The following is a 21,277-nucleotide window of genomic DNA, read 5'->3' as shown; positions in this document are numbered from 1 at the left end:
CTACTCCAAGCAGGATTCACAGAATCACAGAATATACTGAGTTGGAAGGGACCCATAAGGATTCCTTCATTAAAAAGAAGGATCAAACAAGAAAAAACCTCACAAGAAAACCCAATCAAAAAACCTGAGTAGTTCTCTCTGTGAAACTATTGCTTACTCTTTCCAATCCTTGGCCTCACTTGTAAAAAAAAGCCAACAAACCAACCAAAACCAAACCCTCTAAATCTCAATTTTTACTTGCTTATATATAAACAAACAGCTAAAATACCTGGTCATGACTCTCTGCATATGCAATGTATTTTTCTTCATACCGTCTGTTTGTTAATGTATGCACAATGTTTCCCATATTCCAGTCTTCATCTTTCAGCTCCTTAATTATCTACAGAAACAAAGGAAAGATTATTAAAAAGTTATTGCTGTTTTAACTAAAAGCACATTACTACCTTTCTTCATTATCTTGTCACAGAAATTTCCAATGGAGTGTGAACTCTATTACTTTAACTTCTCCTGTTCCCAAGTTTTGAAGTGATGAGCATTCTCTGATAATACAAAGGTATTTTCTTCTTTTGAATACCACTAAATAAATGTAGCAAATAGAATGTTCTGTTGCTCCTGTACTGTCACATACAAGCACGGACAATGGGACTTGCCATCTAGGATATGAAACCTCTGATAGAAAAGGCAACGGGACTGATAGAAGTTGCAAGAAAGCACCCACCAAAAACTGGGAAGAAATAAGTGGGCACACACCTATGTACACATGCTACTGACAGAGGCCCTGTACTCCCAACAACCCTGGTATATGTCAGCTTCCAGCTAGAGCTTAAATGGGACCATGTGGCAGAGAACAGATCACAACAAGATAGGACTGTGCTGTTGTCATGAAGTACACAGTAACATGAGAAGGTGGTTAGTGCAGAGACTTACATATTCCACTGATCTGTGAATTCCAAGTCAGTTCCAACCACAGCACCAACGCCACAGTTTTGTCATATAAACCAAGCTTTATGTTTCTTACCAAGGAAGCTCCTGATTTTTAGCAATTTAATCCCATGAGTAGTAGGAATTTTCTCCCTCACATGACATTATTTCCTCCTTCTCAATCTAGTCCAATTTCAGTGGCAGTCGTTTTTTTTCTATAGAACTTTACAGATATCCACTGTTCGCTACAGCTTAAATACAGGTATGTAAAATAAACACAGAAGTGATAAAGGCAGTAACACCAAGACAGCTGATGATATGCTGTAAAATTTAACATTCTGATTGTAGTTGGCCTTGTGCTCCTGCACACTACACAGCTATTTATTTTTTTAACTCCACAAAATCTGGTTGTGAACACATTCAGGTCTGAATCTGTCCATCTGAATTAGTACAGCCACTGTTACAACAAATGGCCTGTTCTTTGCAGTTACTTAACAGAACCCTGGAGATCCTTTAGGTTCAAAACTGATTTAGGAAGTTGCCTAGAAAACTGCTATTAACAGATACGTACTTAAAAGCTGGAGAGGAAGCACAGCAAGCAGGACTGTCTGATAACAAGTGATAGACTCTTTCAAAACGTTTCCCTTCTAATCACTTCAGCTTTATTTTTGCTTAAAGAAATACGGTAAAAGACTAGGCATATCACCTCTTCCTCTAACTCAAGGTCTTCTGCTGTGGTTGTTTATATGCAGTTTGCTTGGCTAGAAGCTTACTGCCTGTATCACCTTATGTTCTTACACAATCAACACATTCCTAAATAACTGGAGTCTGCTGGGAAACAGCCTAGGCTATCATAGCCAAATTTATATCCAACATCCCGTCTGTGTGCCAAGCATCCACCTGCTGTCCCAGATTAAGTACGTGCTTAGGCTGGAGAAGTTGGGTTTTATTCTCAGGTAAAGAGTGAAACTTACTGCAGGACAGGTAAAGTTAAACTAAGCAGATCATATCAGAGATAGCTAAATTAGAAGATCCATCTTTTGCTGTGTTAAAATCTATGTTCTGGTGGGGTTTTTTTTCCCCTTTGTAATTGGAACTCGTCACTTGTGTTTTGCCTACCTAGGAAACTGCTCATCTTTGTCTGCCCTGAAGCATGTTAAGTCAGTCAAAGGTTTAAGAAAGAAAAGAAAAACACCATCACAAGGTGTTTCTTGTTACTACAGAAATAGGAGACCTCACTGCATTCCAGGACCTAAATGACACACACTGCAGAGTTTAATGATGCTGTCCCTGTTGGAAAAGCTGTGAAGTTTTTCTTCTGCATAAGAGGTTAGAAAACTGTTTTTCAATTGGCCCTCCACCTCCTAGTTACAAAAGTGAAAGATCTTGAAGGTAAGTTAATTTGCTTTTTATTTTAAGCTACTCACTATATTTATTGAAGCATTAATGCTCATATAAAACATTTATTGTTTTCAGATCATGATGATAGCCTGAGGGATTTGGATGCAATCTTCTATCCAACTGAAAAATATTCTCTAAAACATCAGTACAAGCCTTTTGAGATCATTCAGTGGTTTATTCCTTTTTCTGGTGATTCTTTATATTGAGGAAAGGGTGATGTAAATCCTTATTGTAGTCAATGTTTATTTGTGTATTATTGTTCTTGAAGAGCATTTACAGACTTTTATTATGCTTTTTTGTAATGCAGTTGTACCAATTGGTGGTGTTTGTATAATTCATTTACGTTTACTTTATTTAAACTTCCAGCTTTATCTATGTTGAGTGCCAATTACTAAGCCTGATTTCAGCAGGATTTGTTGCATGTTTCTGGGTTGGTTTTTTTGGTTTATATTTATTTATTTATATGCATATGGTTAGCTTATTGTGGTTATCTACCTGTTCGTGTTCAAAATAGACAACACATTCTACAGCTGTTGCAAGAGACAGGTTATTTCAAACAAAATGAATCTATGTGCATTGTACAAAAAAAGTATCAAAATGCAAAGGATAGCCCTCTGAACTTACTCATCTTCTGAAACCTATGGATTTGACAGCTCTCATTTCAGACACTAATTTATTTACATGTTCAATCCTGTCAGAATTTATTTTAATAGGACATCAACAGGAAAGAGAATAAGATTTGTTAGTAGGAAGTGTTTTTACGTATGCACAGATGAACATCCCCCTTTGAAGAGCAGAATGTATTTAAATAAAAATTCTCACCTGTATCCACTTATCTGGAATAGCCATGGCTAGTCGATAATCAAAACCCCCTCCTCCCTCTGCAACAGGACGACAAAGAGCTGGCATTCCAGAAACATCCTTAAATAATAATTTAAAAAAACAACACAAATACATTTGCATTGCAATTGTTAGTTCAGATTTTCTACAATACAGTAACACTTCTGCACAAACAATAAAACTATTAAAAAAAAACCCAAACCAACTACTATGAACAGGTTTCACAGATCGACTGAGGTAATGGAGAACAAACAACAAAAAACCCCCAGTGATTACTACACCCAGATTTGTTGTTTGAATACAAAAGTTACAGGGAAAAGCATTATGACTTCTCATCAAACTCTTGCTACAAAATACTTTAATTAGAGTAGGTATTTGAGGTGGAGGAGACCTCAGTAGATGCAGAATTTGAAATAATTAGCTCTCTTGAGCTCCAAATAATCAATAGAAAGTAGAAAGCCATCAACGAAAGACAAATTAAATGTTAATTTTGTTTATTGATATTTTGCATAAAGAATGGCATAAAAATAAAAAGCTCAATATAGAGAAGGAAGAAAAATGCAGTCACTACTCTTTTCCTAAATGCACAAAACCAAAACTATTGATCCAGCAAGCCCTGGAAACAACATGTGCTTACTGCATGATTCTCTGGTTCCATATTGACGGAGGCTGATCAGTCTTAAATTCGTAACTCAAAGTTCTTAAAATATTTATTTCACCACTTTTTTTTGGCAATTATGTCACATAGGATTCTTTTTCCCAAGTTAGCTTATCCGTACAGAAAATACAAATCTCCAATAATTGAAAAATATTTCTTAGTACTCAATTGTATTAACTTCTGTCAGAAGCCATTGCACCACCGTGGTTATAGATTAACGTACACCTCTTGCATCTACACAGGAGCCTTTATCAAATTAAATTCTGACTAGAACCAGACCTGAATTAGGAAGCACATTCTGGTCTTCTGGACTGAAGCCAGTTTTCAACCCAATTACTGCATGAGACCAGTGAAAAAAGATTTTACACTTGAAGTCATGCATACACACACCCCCCTACATAACCATAACCGACAAGAGAGAAGAGTGACCACATCCCTGCGACGCTCACGGATGGCATGCTGGGAGGTGGAAGACCCTGGCTGGTTAGAGGAATCCATCCACAGCGAGCTGGGGAAGTTCAGGAAGGACAACTTCCAAACCCTGTCCTTAGGGTGTACTAACCCTGCATCTATGAGGGACTGCCAGGCTGGGGAGCAGATCTGCTGTGAAGGTGCTGAGGCTCTGGGCCAGCAACAAGCTGAGCGTGACCAAGCAGCCTGCCCGGGCAGTGGGATGGCCACGAGCATCCTGGACTGCACAAACACCAAAGCCCAGACTTCAAAGGAGGGGATTATCCCCCTTTATTCATACTCACTAGATGACACAGAAAAATGCATCCACACTCCACATGTGGTAAATATGAAATAAGGAAAAGGAAATTCTTCAAAAACTTTTAGATATTATAAAAGGAAGTTCAACAGCTCTAAGTCTGACAAAGGATAATGTACTCCAAGTTACATGGGAGAAGATGATCTGAAAAGCCCTTCTCTGTGATGCTACGATGCCTACTTGGACAAGGTCTTAGCCTGAGATTTGAGTACCTACCATCTAATTTAGTTCTAGTTTTGAGAGCCGTATTTTTGGAAGTATAATTCTAAATTTAATACTATTAATATCTATATGCATCTACAGATTTTACCTGAACACAAAAAAGTGTTAGTCTGTCCAGTAGACTTTCCACTAAATATGAACAGCCAATGCCTTAGCATTTGTTCAGACCTTAGTTTGAAATGAGCTGCATATTACAAAAAGAAATCACAACAGTGGGGGTTTTCTGCCTGTTTGGTTTTATGTACTTGAGGCATGACGTAATTTTACTTAACATTCTTCTCATTATACAAAAGTTTAATCACAGCTCTATTCAGAAAGCCAAAATAAAAAAATATGCATAGTCAGTAATACCTAAAAACACAGAAATCACTAAGGCAATATTCAGAATACTAAAAAGCTGTACAAATTAACAGTTAAATAATTAAGGAATATATTATAATTATTTATGGCTAGACAAACATTTTTCTCACGTTGCATTCATTCCATCATCATTACAGGCAAGCAGACATTCTCCACTGCCTTTTATAATTTTCAATTATTTCAATAGTTTCTCCTCCTGAAATTCTCCTTCAGCCATACAGCACACTGATCGATTCTGTATTTCACGTAGTGACTCCCCCAGGCAGAAACAGAAGCAGCTTTCAACTCAAACAAGTGAAACTGAAGACACACGGGATTAACAAAGAACTCTTCAGCCAGGTAACACAAGCAGACTGAACTGAGAAATCCATCGCTAGGGATGCTTATAATCTAAGGCTACCTAGAGAAGGAACAAATTTCTCTTCAAATAAACCTACAGCTCAATGAAACCATCTCAATTTTGCTAGTGAACCAGATTCTGGTTTTGATAGTTGGCCATGAAGCTTTTAGCAGTGGTTGTTTAGTATAAAAATTGTTGCCACCAGAAGGAAAAAATTAATTTAAACAGCATTTTGTTTTCTGAAGATAAATAGGGAACTCTTAAGCAATACAAAAGTTTTATTGGGAATCCCTACAGTCCCTAATGATATCAGACAGATGCAACTTTTTAGGATGATTTCAACAGAGTAACAGAAAAATCCTCAAGTTTTACATGATTTTCGCTTTTGCAGAAAGAGAAAACATCAGCAAAATAGTACCTATTCATAGAACTTAAGTGTTCTGGTGTTTCACACTATTAAAAATTCCATCTGCTAACAATATTTTCAGTCAAAAAAGTTTAACTGATCTCAATCAACTCAAGTAATAGGGTCTATCTGCTCCCTCACAATCCTGGAGAAACTTAACACTAAGTTTCAATTAGCATACACATTTATTCACATTTATGAATTTAGCACATTTATTTTTGAGAGGAATTGTCAGTTATGCTAATATAATACAAAATAAGCAAAACCAAACTAGGGCTGTTAGTCTTTCATACCATGAATCTCTAGTGACAAACAGCAATCATCCAAAAGCAATAAACTAATAAAACCAAATCTCATTAGAATTTCAAGGAGATGAAAGAAAAAGAAAAGAAATCTTCACATTAATTAATGACCCATTAATGCAGAGAAAATTCCCAATGTGCATATTCCAGTTTTCCCCCACAAGGCAAAGTCTGTCCACTAATTAATACTTTTCAGCTCATGTCACTCCTTGACTACCTAAACTAACTTAATTATTAACATGAAATTCACATCCCAAAGAAAAACTAATCAATATTAATGTCACTGAGAATGGCAAATTCTTATCTTACCTCTGCTATGGTTATGCATTCTGGATGCAATAATTTAATCATGTGGTTGGCCAGCATCAGATAACACAAAGCATCTTCATCCACATGTAGGCCAAAATATTCATTGTAATCTCCACTGAATCCTGTGCCTGATGAGACAGGAAGTTTCAAAGGTCACAGTCTGGGGGAGGGTTGTTTGGGTTTTTTTAAACAGACATTTTGCAACACGAAATTTTATAAACACCAGATTTATTCATAATTTCAGGTTTATCCATATAGCAGTATAAGAAGATACTAGCAAATCTGTAATTTTGAGTATTCAGTGAACATTATAGCGCTATTTCCAAGCAACAGAGGTGCAAAAGGACTGCTGAGATAAGACTTGAATGAATTACTCACCAATCCCATGATGGTGATACAACATAGATGTAACACCATCAAATCGAAATCCATCAAAGTGATAGTCTTCAATCCACATTCTCAAGTTAGACAGAAGGAATCTCAAAACTTCCCAGCTGAAATAACGAGAATATTTTATAAGCTTTAGAAACTTGGGATCAACTGGAGTTCCTTATACTATGTTCCCCACTTGCATATACAGTATTTGTACTGGATGTTTTATGATTTTAATACCTTCTTTCCTGATTTTCATTAGTCTTTTCCTAAAAATGTTTGTCTTCCTTAAATCTTTGCCTCTTACTCCAGAATTTTTAGACTGCAAATAGGGGCTTAGGAAAAAAATGGTAACTATCTATAAAGAGATACTATTGTTTAAACTTATAAACTACATTTTTAATACCCAAACTTGCCACTGTAGTTCTCCTTTGCCTCTCTAGACACGGTTGTACTTTGTGAGAAAAGATCTTATTGAAATGGAAAGATAATTATAAATAGGTTAGATTTTTTTTCCCCCAAAGATTTTATGGATTTACAGCAATTTCTGGCTATAATAAAAGTTGAAAAGCTGTTGTGTCCATCCTTCGCCTCTCCTCGCCATTACTTACAAATCACACCTCAACAGTGGATTATCAAATCACCTAGTGTGTTGTAAGTTTATGCATTTAAAGAGGAAACCAACATATGGAACTTGAGGAGATTTTTTTTTGAAATTCAGAAAAGCAGGAATGGGGTATAACACACACAAACAAAGCGCAGACATAAAATAGAAAAATATAAAATAGGTTCTGAAATGGGTAAGCACATGGAGGCACCTGTGAACACTATTTGTATTGAAGAACAAAACAGTTTCAGAAACAGTTTTTCTACTATTCATCACATCCTCTCTCAGGACACTGGTCTCAAAAGATCCCTGTTATCTTGACTTTTCTGGTCCCTTCCTCTGCCACCACCCTTGGCAGGGGCTGCCTCAGGTACATCTCTGCAAGTTACAGCTCCAAAGAGCTCACCCATCTCAATAAGCAAACCAAATGAGTCAGTGTAACCCCACTCCCCTCTCCACCCTTCCTCTCCCCACCCCCATTTCTTCAATGCTTGCAGTGTTGTGATTTCTGTCTAATTACTTTCCCAACATAGCACAACTACAACCCCACTTACTACTGACTTTCAGTTCAGAGAAGAGGGGAAGCTACACAGCAGCTTGGAAGGTCTCACCACCCTCTGGTGAGTGAGACTGAAGGGGTACACCTAGCACAAAACACAGTCAGCATCACTGCTACAAGTTTACATACACATGTAGTTGGCATAAGGCAGCGAAGTTGAGCCTTTCTACATCTCACTTCAACAGACATCAGAGACAATAGACTCATAAGGCAATCACAACACAAGGAATAAACTTCATTTTGACAAAAAAAGCATCCCTGCCTTCCTTCCTCCATCAAACTTCCTCACATGAAGAAAGGTGTCTTAAGTCTGGAGGTAGCTGCATTGAATAAAAAGCTGGGGAGGCTGTGGACACACTATACAGGTGGTAAAATCCTGATGTTGCCTAACTGCCAATTCTTATTTTATTAAGATTATAATGGCTCTCCATTTCTTTGCACATACTGCACACACTTGTGCATATAAAGAAAGAAACATTACCAAATCAAAACTTCCAAATTTTGGAAATGCAAGTCAGTTCAATGTAAATTGTGTCTGTTCAACACCTTCCCTGGGCATGCATTACATTACAAGATTTTCTGTTCCATCTCAATGTTCCCCCACCTCACCCCAAATCATCCAGTTCACAAGATAATACTATGCTAGGAAGATCTCAGGAGCTTGTCTACAGAACCTTTTGTATATCTTATTTCTCAAGTGAGATGAGTTGCAGTGAGTGAATGTTAGAGACAGAATGCTCTGATGCTGAAAAGAATAAAAAGGTATCAAGAGCCCTACAAACTGTCAAGCTGGTTGCAAAAATACAATTTTGTGCAAATGTTCACTGTATCTTTTTCTGACCCAGCATCAAATTTGCAGAAAGTTATTTGCTGCAAGCTAAACACTGTGGGCAAAGTCAAAGCAGTATCTGTATTGCAATAAAAATACTATCTCACACAGAATTAAGATAATGCATGTACAAAGAGCACATTAATTGCTACAAGCACCAGCCAGACTTAAAAGTTATTTCTCCTCATTACAGACTGCTTGACTTTAAGGTTATAAAGTTCTTAAGATGCTGAAGAGGATTTCTACATTTGTAAAACGCACACATACAAGTCCCAAAATGGATAACAAATGTAATTTTTTCCATCATTCATGGCACTGAAGATGGATCTTTGGAAAAAGATGAAGAACCAGTACAAAAATAAATTGTAATGACTTTTACATGAAAAAGTGACTACAGATGATAACAAAACAAGATGAATTTGTTGAACCAAAAGATTAGTTAGCAAATTGATGAGATCAAAAACCTGAGTAGAAGCAGCAGATGTTTTCCAACCATCTGATTGCACATGGGAGAGAAGATTGTAAATAGATAAATAAACAAAACACATTAACTCTGATTCAGGCCTAAATTTGGGAAAATTCAGTTTTAGGAAAATTTCTGGGAAAGACATCAAATAGTAACAACCATACTGATTTTTAGAGAGAGAACTATACAGCTCCAAAACACGAGCCAGAACAACTGGCTGCTTTTGAAACATGCAAATCACACATACCATACAGAGGTTCATGATTTCATCCAAGTCAATTTGTTTATGGGAGCAGCAACATTAGAAATAGAAGCTGACAGAAGTAAAAAAAAAATAACTTTGCAGAATGCCAATAGAGGCCAAAGTCATAGCATAATTGAAATACATCCACTGTATAAGCAATAACTCAGGATCATTTCTAAAAAGTACATTCTTGTAATTTTACAGACAGATATGGAAACAGGATAGCATTCATTAAGAGTATAATTTCTTTAGGGCAAAAGCCATATCTTAAATTATATCCTAACAGTCTCTCACATTTTTGCATACCATAAAATTGAGAAAGTTATTTCATTGCATGCATGATCTAAGAGAGGGAAATATATGCTGTATTATCATTAAGGAACAGAGTGATTTACACAAAGAAATTTAAATAATTCAGATTTCACTCAGACATCACTCAAAACAAAGAAGGTCTTTGCCGAGAAGCCTTGCTGGCTTTCTCTTCCCCTTGGGGCCACCAGCTCACACATTAAAAACAGATTTCTCAGTTGAAGTAGTGAAATGAACCTATCTTGCTAGATGACCTGGTTCCACAAGGTGATGAGAAATTTAACAGCCTTTCCATACTAGGTCAGCAAAAAACCTGTGAAATACCTTACAAGTCAAGCTCATTATTTACTTTACTCTTGTACTAATAAAAAAGCAAAATAATGATTCAGCATAAAAATTCTCAATTCCAATCCATGATGAACATGAAATACTTACGATGCAAGCAATGCATTTAAACCAGTTCATTTTGTCACAACAGACAGGAAAATAATATTGGCTGTACCCAAAACAGTTTCAAGCTGCAATTCTTGAGCCATATTAACGTTGACATTCAGGAACCACATTTATTATGTATTACAGAACAAGAATGGAACTGCTGACCTTATAAGAATCTAGACTTTTATGATGATTTACCTGTTTTCAATTCTCAGTGTATAATTAACTTAACACATTGTAACACTGAATTGCTAAAACATTACTTTTAGAATCAACCCCAAACATTTCAACAGCTGACTGGCTTAAATTCCACCAATGGATTGCTAAACTGGCACTCGGTCTGAAGCAGCTAGCTTTCTGTGAATCTGGTCAAGTTATTTTGAACTAAACATCCAAATTTGATACAGAGATGTTCTTCTTCTCCCTCCCTACCGTTAACCAGCACATACCAGTTTGCCTGTTATTTACTTGCACATTCTTAGATCAGTGATACAAAAGGGTAACCAGTCTTATTCTATTTAGCAAACAACAACAGACAGAATAAACCCTGTATTTGAACCTCCTTCATTTACATCAAGTGACTCCTTGCTATTCTCTAGGTAATATCATTGCCAAGACCCCAAGCTATCTCTAGCCACAAGGGACTCTAGCCACAAGGGCAGCAGGTGCCAACTTTTTAGCCAAGGGACAGCTCTGACTCACACTGCCAGACGCTTGCAACACCCACACTTGTAATTATACCAAAGTGCCTTTGGATGGGAACATACACATCTCTATCGACAGAGCGAGATGTGGTCGCTAACAGACTGAAGGAGCTTTTGCTTCTTGGTTCAAGTTACATTACGCCTCCAAAATGAACTGTGCAGACAACAAACACAAGAGAGCACCATGCTGCTGGGGCATACAATAATCTGCCAGCAGAAAGGGTCTGCAGCAACTTGTCACTTCCCTGTATCAGTCCCAAGAAGAGACAGGAGAAGCCGTGAATTAACGTTTTCCCAGAGGCACTGATATGGAGTGCTGCTTTTTCTAAACTTAGGATTTCTGAGAGCATGTTGCATAAATGCACCCTGCACAGCCAGAAAATAAGCAAATCTTTCTATTTCAGCAGCATTAATCTTATTCACATTTCAAAGTTAACATTCAGACACAAAACACCTTTTAAAGAAAAAGCATATTCTGGAAGCAAGCAATACTAACTAATAGCAGTAGCATATAAATCAGTATGTGAGAAATTACAAAAGGTTAAAACCTTCAGTTTAATATGCACTGAAATTTTAACATTATTTTAAATTAAACAGAAGACAACTGAGAGAAGTTCTGAAGACTGAGTTCTCCCTGTGCTCCGACTTTCAGATATAGTAGAATCTATCTGGTAAAAGTTTTCAGAATGGCTGCAACATTCTTGTTCACAGTGCTATAGAAATTTATTCAAATAAATTAATATGAAGAAATTGTTTGGTTTTTCTTTTTAAACAACCCCAGCATAAGCAACCAACCCAAAAGAAAATCAGTGCAGTCATGATCCCTTTGATCAAGCAGTTCAAGCTGTTACACTGTGAAGAGAGAACCTACCTGCATGTTAGATGTATAAGTTGTAAAGTGTCTCCTCCTTGTCCATCACAATCTTCTACATAATTGAGGATTGAAAGTAACACTTGAAATAGTAGGTCTTACTCAGACAAAGCTTGGACAGATGATAACCAAACTGCATGGATTACAACTGCACTTTTTTAGGCAAACTAATGGTTCCAAGTAATTCCCAATTCTCTAAGTCTTCCACTACTCTTCGCTTGTGATTTCCTTTATAGGGAGCTCAGATCATTAAAGAAGATTTACCTCTATCTTTCAGCCATATCAATGATAAAAAGAGCACTTTCTTCCCTGAACCCTCTGAATTTAAATATTAGATTTAGATCTAGCTCCCTGAGCATTTTGTCTCAGATTTATCAAATATCTTAATTATTACCACGCTGTCATCTTCTGCATTTTCTGCTTATAACTTATCACTTCTGGTTTTTGCCTTGTGAGGGTTTTCTATTGTAAAGAGAAATGGATCCACTCCATGACCTTTCTGTTTCACTTGATTATATTGGCTTTGCTACCTGTATGAAATGTGTAACACTGAAAGTAGGCAATTTATATACTGAGTTACAGTAAAGATGTTGACAATGCCAAACAAGAGACTCACAACCTTTAATCTTTGGTCTGCAAAGCAGCTTTATCTTTTAAATGGCATTTCAAATAAAATTAAAAAAAGACATTAAGTAACAGAAGTAACAGGGCACAGCAGATCTCCAAGTTCTATCTTTCCTTAAGGTCCAAAGTGACACTGAAAACTTGAAAAATTTGATTGTCAATTAGATAGCCTAGTCTAAAAATTTCATGGCTACCTTTCCTTACAGCTAACAAAGTCCTCATTTCAGAAATCCTAACTAGACATTGCATCTCAGGCCCCAACCATGAAACAGAGAGGACCCACTACTGAAGAATGCATGTACATCACTACAAGCAGATGAAAGTTTTTGACAAACTGTAATCACTATGCAAGGAAAGAAAAACTTTAAAATTATTTGCCTGCTAAGCTTCATGCACAAGCAAGCAGTACTCTGACATCAGTAAAGGAAGAATGACTTACATTAAGGACACAGGAAAGAATCTGAACTATAAGTAAATGAATAAAGAACACTACATATCCAAAATCAGGAAAGATGAGCAAAGCTGAGGACTGAAAGGGAGGCATCTGAAAGCATTCCAAATCTTAACCTCATGAAGTACAGGGACAACATCCCTCTGAAGCAGCATTAGATTACCTGACTTGACAATCATTAGCCCATTTATGTCCTACATAATCACCCTTCTGCTGAACCTCAAAGAAGAGCAGAGGTTTGTATCAGAAAACAGCAAGTGTTCTGAACTGCAGAGTCTACTCTGAGGCCAGAAGCAGATGAAGCCCTTACAAAACTCTGAAACACGAGACCAGTAACTAGGAGGGAGCCTCAGCATCCCCTTGTGACCGTGGAAAAACTTTGGTCTGATTTTTTTGCATTCTTAGCCACTATTGTGGCCCTTTGGAACATTTTGCTACCCAAAGAGATAATGAGAAGAACTAAACAACCCTCATGGACTTCAAGCAAAAAAGCACAAGAAAGCAGGTCACTCCTAATTTATCTTGTCTCAATGAGGTGACAAAATGTCAAACAGAGTGGATGTGACCTGTTAGCTGTCTTCTGTTTCTGGTCAGGTATTTGATTATCAATCTCAACATTAAGTCTACCAGTTGAGAGATCAGTGGTGGCAGTAAAAACCAGAACTTGTTCAGATCAGCAACTACAAAACCTTCAGAGGTGCAGTGACGGGCATCACTAAGACTTTCACTGGGAAATACAGATCCCTCTCCACAGCAACGCAAAAAATTGAGGCATTTTTGCTTTAGTTTTGTTTTCATCAAAAAGGTGCCTAAAGGGAGCAGTGGTTGGTCACTGATACCAGTTTTCCCAGCAGGGGCGGAACTTCTGATGAACTGCGTAAGCAGCTTTCCGAACCCCAACAGTTGCCACCACACAGTTGATTTCCAGAAGAGTGATGTTTCCTAACAGATTCAGATTAGGGTAAACCATCTCACAGCTTTCTAAGAAACAGGAAAACCAGATAGGAGAAGACAGATGCAAAAATTACCAGGGGTGTGTAAGCCAGTCGTGTTTTTAAGCAAGCCAGGATACCATCTTTCCATATTCCAGGATGGTGTAAGCTCATCTTGCAAACCGGAGTTTTCAGGCACATGCTTCTCAAGTACTAAACGCCTCTCCAAGAATTAAGATGAAAGACAGATGGCTGTAGGAACGAAAGACCTTTGACCACAGCCACTTGCTCTCGGTTCAGATTTTTGCAGAAGGATACAGATCTTTGAAAAGAGCTGATAGAAAGTAATTGCTTTCTATATTTTTAGTAAGATATTATTCCATTAGGTTGGACTGTATGAGAAGTAAATATGCTACAAATAAAGCCCAAGAGCTTACTGGGACCACAGTGCCATGAGCACTAAGTACTAAGAGACAGATAAGACCCTCCAGTATTTAGAAATGTGTGCTGGAGAAACAGTGGAGTCTTGCATTCATAAGACTGAATAGCAAACATGTAACCCAGGCATAACTGAATGCAGGAAGACTTTTCTTCTCAGCCACAGAAATTGAGGATTTATTTATGCCATTATAATTTCCTAGTCAATGACATCGCATTATTATAAGACTATCAAATATGTCACTGAAAGACTAGAAGTTCCTGCAACAGTTACTTTTATCAATACTTGCTGCAGAAGATATCTTTGCCTAAGTATTAACATCTCATTCCCAGACTTAAAATGGAAAATCTCAAAAGTGTTTGAGAATTTCAAGGCGAGCCTTCAGGAAAACAGTCCTTACTTGTTTAAGCTGTATTACAGAAAAGTCATGAGAAGTCAAATTGACCAATCTGGAACCATTTGTTCATTTAAGATCTGAGGTCCTTTCACAAACTAAATCATACCAATTTCTACGAGGCAACATAAAAGTTAACACTGATGAACTATTTGCATACAGGATTGCATGATTATTTCTATACTGCCCTTTTCAAGGGCAAAATTCCAATTCTGCAGAAGCCACTGACAAATATACATATATATACATATAGACACTTTCCTATTTAAAAACTCTGCTAAGCAGGACACTCATTATATCATGTATTTTGTCACCACCAATAATCAAGTTCTAACTGATATTCTAAGAATGAAAAGTAAACACAAGATACTACAGACTAAGATATTAAAAAAAATAAAAATAATTTTCCTGGTTTAATTATACATTAAAAGAGTTTTATTTAACTATAGCTTTTCAGTTTTGCTTTTAAAAGTAAACAAAAAACCAGCAGGTTTTAAGCAGAAGATTTTTCAATTTTGGTTAAAAGCAGAATTCTGTAGTGCCATAGCAGGAAAGACCCCTTCTGGAAGCATTAATCCTGATCCCCATAAATCCAGTGTTAAGCAGGGAGAAAGCACTCTTCTTAGGTATGCTTTGAACAATATGACAGCAATATGCATTTATTTTTTATTTAGACTTGATTCATATTCAGCAATTACTCAGGGAAAATTATTTCTTACAAATAGGCACGTCCTTTATTCAAATATAAGCAGTAGCTCTGAAGTCCCAAATAACTTCTTAATTCCATATTCTACTTCATCTATTGGCACAAAAGTACGACGTTAAGGTCCTTGAGGAGCTTCTGGCACAGATAATATAATACACAGTGAAATTAGGGTGACTGAACATGTGTTAGGTAAACAGCAATAGGGAGAGTAACATGTTGTCTAGACACAAAAATATAAAAGATGACAGAGGATAACTCTCTCCTCCTTGCAGGTTCTCTCCAAGATCACTATACCTGCCCCCAGGGACACCCCTGGTTCCTGTTCTCAGCAGCCCACCCCTCCCACGTGCTGGTCAATGTGAGGAAGAGCAGCAGCAGTCACCCACTGGAGAACTCTACTCCCTCTGAGCACTGAACGTTGTTCACCTGCCCATCTCATTCCCGATCAGACAGGCTGTACCTGCTGTACAGACACGTGCAGACAGCACCAGAAAGTTACAGCTATCTGAAAACTGTTAAGCAGCTCTGCACACAAAAAGGCAAGTTTCCTTTGGCAATTATCAGATGTGGGCTCAACACAGCAAAAAACCACGATTCTGATGCATAGGTCAGGAAGTCGTTTTCTCCCCTGAATTTCTCAATCTTCAAGAGCTTAGAAGTTTGATCAATGTTTTGGAAAGATCCATCATTTTATTTTAGAAGGTTAATTCTGCATTTACTATCTCTGTTTTGCCAATGAATTAAACACATTTACGAGTGTATTCGCCTTTTCCATGAAAAGAAAAAAAACAACCCACATTTTCTCCTCAAAGAAACCATGGACTACATATAGGTTTATTATACCTATAACTAGTAAGCAGCACTGTGTCCTAGAGGTAAATGTTTCAGGCTAGTCCTATCTAGATAAGTTAGGGCTGGGGCAAAACCACAACAACCTGATAAAAGTAAGCTAAATAATGTCAAATAAAATATTAGGTTATTTGCCATAAAAATTGAAGCAATAGCTCAAATATTGTTCAGTAAAGGTTATGTCTTGCAAAATGTGAATATAAGAGAAGACTTGGAGGCAAAGCAGGTATTTACTCATTGTAATGAAACTTAATTTTGTTGTTTTTTGTTCAGAAGGCTTCCTTAAGTAAACAGAAGACAAAAAAGTACTGAAGACCGTTACCTGCAGTTTTAACAAAGCCTCTGGGACACACACATTTCAAAATAGAGAATGTCTCAAAAATAAAATTAGAAAACCTTTTAAAGTGCTCTTAAAGTCTACATAGATTTCACTTTGGATTTGGGTAACATCAGCACTCCTACCATTCATGTTCAACCCAAGTAAATTATGAACTAAACCAAAAATATGTAAGAATGTTTAAAATTCTTCTCTCCCTAAATGAATTTCTTAACAAATAAAAATTTTAGTCAGATAATAAACTCTGTGAACAAAAAAGAAAGGTTGTTCTGTGACATGCAAGTAAATCACATCTTTTAAATCTACCATCAGTATTTTTCATACAATTTAAGGCAATTCACAACTTCCGTGATTGAAATGACATCTCAAACATTTAATACTAGGTTACTATTCCATATTAGATTTGCTTTCAAGCTAAGTCTAAATGTCATGTAGAAACAGCCAACAAACTATTGCTTATCAGGAGACTCATGAACTTAAACAGACCATTATCCCAAACTTTTCCCAGAAAACAGCACCAGAGTTAAGGGGACTGGTGAGGAAGCAAACTTCAAAGACTTGACTTTGTTGTGAGGTGCTTTTTCTTGCCTAAAGTAGTATGCTATTACACACGTGTAAGAATAGAAAACAATTATCCTTGACTTTCTATGTTTCCTATATAGGAAACCAAAATGATACTCTCAATTTATTCCATTAGCAGCGACAAAATATTAAATATCTGGCAAATTGATAACATCTTTAAGCTGTACTTTCTCAAAGCCCTCTTGTTGAAATCCTGAAATGGTGTTTTCTATAAATTTAATTTCATTTATTACTTTAAAATACTGTTTCTCAAATGAAGACTCAACCAAGTGACTTCAAAGAGACCCTGAAGAAGCATCTGGTACACTGCTCTTCCCCTCGGTGATCCCAACCTGGCCAATGCTCTCAGCCTTCTGTCTGAAGAACCACAGAGAAACATGGTTGTCTTCTGCAACCATGCAGTTCAGCCACAGCTGTGATCTTCACCCAAGTCAAGGTAGGATTTTGTGCATGGTCCCTCCCTCAGACATGCAGAAACAAACACTACAGCCTACAAAGCAGTATCCTGCCTCTTTGCTGCTGGTAGACACAAAGTGTTAAGAATGCCAAGCTAAAATAAAATGCACACACAGATGCATTTCCAGGTGAAAATGCAGACTGTTTGAATTTGAATTCAAGTGGAAGTTTTGGGTTTTCTAATGCTAATGAACAGCAACAGCAATTTAGGCAGCAAAGTTGTTCATAAAAGAGAACATTTTTGAAAGTTCCCAAGGAAGAGCATTCAAGAAGTTGAATCAGACTCCTGCTCCTGAGGACATTCCAGCATTAACATAAATGTATCATCAAATATCTGGTTTTCCAGTTAACATCAGTTAAGTGCACTGATGATTGTGAAGTCCTTCCTGTATGCAGAGGACAATGAACCACAGTTGCTACAGTGGCAACAGGAGTCAAGTTCACATATACCAAGAATACAGTAAGAAAAAATTTATCAATCTACCATTTGGTGTCCATATGCTATTAGAGATTACCTTTTTTTTTAAATAGGCAATTTGAAAACCCAAACAAAAACAGTAATCCTCAAGCAACAAACTGTCAGGTTTGTTTGGTTATTTTCTTTCTTTTTAACATAGCAAAACAAACCTCATAACAAATTGCTATTGTCACATACAGAAGCCTGAAAAAGGGGCAACCTACCATCCTAGGACTTCTACTCAGGAGTAGATAAATTCTGAAAAATCTTTTTACTTTAATGTCTCAGGATGGACTCCTGAAGTCTCAGTTGCTTGTCTGTGTTTCCTATCCCACTCTTCTTCCCAAATAGACAACTGGTAGCAATGCTAAGTATCAAAAAAAGAAAATTTTAAGCTGGGTAGCAGCGTTAATTATCAGTCACTATCCAAGTAAAGACATTACAGGAGGCTTCTGAGATACTCACTCCATGTCCTGAATGGTAATTGACTGATTTCCTCCCCTGGGGAAGCAAGGAATAAGGAAAGTTCACACTTTATACTAATACTGGCTAATTCAAATCTTAGATTACTTCCTCTCACACTTCCAGATTGTTATCCTCAGCACAAACAACTGCTCTGGACACAGTCCAAAACAGTCCTTTCAGCAATATGGGACAAGACTGCTCAGTTACGTGACAGACTTTGGCAGGAAATGCTGAAGAGTTTGCACAATGAATTGTTACCTTTACAGGAAAGGAGATTTCCAGTGGAAGTCTCAGGGAGCTGTAAGATTGTCTTATCCCTAGTATGAGATTCAGGAAATGGCTGCAGAGGTATGCAGCCATCTGGCAAAACTGATTTACGCTTGCATCAGGCCCCATTATCTTTGAGCAAGCACAAAATGCTAAGCTGTTGCTTTAGCACAAAACAGCACGGGAGATCAGAAGTACAGGGCTCATATTAAAGAGGAATCCACGCTTAAGCACAGTGCACTCTCTCTCAAATTCGCTGCACTTTAAAAAGTTACATTCATCAGGAATGTAATTAGAGGTATTAGCTCATCTTATGCTGTGCCAATAGAGCTGAGAACGTGCAAATGTGTGGCTTTCCGTATGCTTCATAAATACATTTTCGTAGGAGAGAACGGACAACCAGGTTTATATTCAAAACCACTTCATTTTCATAATTTATTTAGCTCTTGTTTCAGCTATATATACTTCATGAAGATTAATACTGGAACAATAAGCACATTTATTGTTAAAATAAATGTTACAGATTATATACTGAACAAAGTTGTTGTAATAACACATAGCAAGATTGTTATTTCTACTGTGGCAAAAACAGCTACAATGTAACATTTGTGTTGATTCACAGCTGCAGATTATCTATAATTCTATTTTTTAGAAACTATGCACCTATTCTAAAACTTTTTGCAACCTGAACATATGTTTTAACACATTCACTATCTTTCTCTAGTCACCAAACTTCTAATTCTGGCAGCAACGTGGGAAAGACTCTGCCAAAATTGATTCAGTTGCACTTCCACTAATCCATTGAAATTAAATTGTGGCAACGGAAACCTGAGATAGAATCTTGAAAATATTCAGAGTTAGAATAATCAGCGTCCTTACGTTAGATACAAATTGCAATACAAGTATGTATATACTACTGTCCACAGCTTATTTGGAAAACTGTTAAAAAAACACTCCTCCTCACCCCAAAATGCTTAGAGTTATATGTTTACATTTTCAAATCTACACAGAAGCAGAAACTCACAAGACCAGGCAACAGCATCTTCTGATAGTGTAAAATCAACTTATATTGCTGAAAGATGATTGATAAGTGCCCTACAATTTGTATATTAATCACAAAATGGTTTGGGCCAGAAGGGTCCTTTAAAGATGACCTACTTCCAACCCCCTGCCACTTGCCCAGGGTGCCCAAAGCCCCATCCAAACTGGCCTTGAACACTGCCAGGGAAGTGGCAGCCACAGCTTCTCTGGGCTGCCTGTGTCAGGGCCTCATCACCCTCATCATAACAAGTATCTTATGCTCAATCTAAATCTACCCTCTTTCAGTTTAAAACCATTGCCTCTTGCCCTTGGCAAAAACTCCCTCTCTATCTCCCTTTTAAGTCCCCCTTTAGGCATTGGAAAGCTGCCACAAAGTGTCCCCAGAGCCTTGTCTTGTCCAAACTCAACAAGCCCAACTCCTTCAGCCTTTCTTCACAGGAGAGATGCTCCAACCCTCTGATCATCTTCATGGCCCTTATCTGGACTCACTCCAACAGGTCCATGTCTTTCTTGTACTGGGAACCCCAGAGCTCAACAAGACTACTCCAGGTAGGGACTCACCAGAGCACAGGGGCAGAATCACCACCCTTGACCTGCTGGTCACACTGGTGACCAGCACTGGTGGACACAGCCCAGGATACAGTTGGCTTTCTGGGCTGCAAGTGTGCGCTGTAAGGTTATACCCAGCTTTTCACTCACCAGTACGCCCCAAGTCCTCCCCTGCAGGACTGCTCCCAATTTGTTCATCTCCCAGCCTGTACTGATACCAGTGATTACCCCAAACCATGTGAAGGACCTTCCACTTGACCTCAATGAGCTTCCCATAGGCCCACCTCTCAAGCCTGTCAAGGTTCCTCTGGATGGCATCCCCTCACTCCAGCTTATCAACTGCACCACTCAACTTGGTGTCATCCAGAAAATTGTTGAGGTTGCAATCAATCCCACTATGTCATTCATAAGGCATTAAATAGTACCAGTCCCAGTACAAACCCCTGAAGGACACTTGTTATTGAGCTCTATTTGATTGTATTAATCTACCAGTATAATTAATACACTGGACATAATTAATCACACTTTTTAACTGTAAGGTTCTCCCATGATTTTCATTAATTCAACTACTATGAAAGCAACTGCTCCTCCTATAGGTTCCTCCTATTTCAGACTGTATTTCAGTGTAACCATCAGCAATCCCAGCTTAAGATGTAGCAGAACAATAGCAATTTCTGAGTAAAATATAATCTTGAAGTAGACTTCATTAACCTTGTGATAAACAAGGTTTGTTGTCAAGGTCAGGATAATATACAAAGAAAACTAAAGCTAAGATTCTCTTAAATATTTTAAATCAAATTTTGC

At 37.5% G+C, this 21,277-nt stretch overlaps 1 protein-coding gene across 1 annotated transcript in view; it reads right to left on the bottom strand.

Annotated features, from left to right (window-relative positions):
• The window catches only part of GBE1 (1,4-alpha-glucan branching enzyme 1), a gene marked incomplete at its 5' end in the record, with an annotated part of 165,499 nt that overhangs the window by 60,519 nt on the left and 83,703 nt on the right, over positions 1-21,277 (bottom strand). Inside the window, 4 exons of the mRNA XM_084276813.1 lie at positions 269-379; positions 3,145-3,243; positions 6,529-6,656; positions 6,907-7,022. Of these exons, the coding sequence (XP_084132939.1) occupies positions 269-379; positions 3,145-3,243; positions 6,529-6,656; positions 6,907-7,022 (454 nt within the window). The remainder of the gene's footprint in view (positions 1-268; positions 380-3,144; positions 3,244-6,528; positions 6,657-6,906; positions 7,023-21,277) is intronic.

Source organism: Gallinula chloropus (genome assembly GCF_964237585.1).
Source record: "Gallinula chloropus genome assembly, chromosome: 1".
Taxonomy (NCBI): domain Eukaryota; kingdom Metazoa; phylum Chordata; class Aves; order Gruiformes; family Rallidae; genus Gallinula; species Gallinula chloropus.
This window is presented reverse-complemented; position numbering and strand designations above follow the sequence as displayed.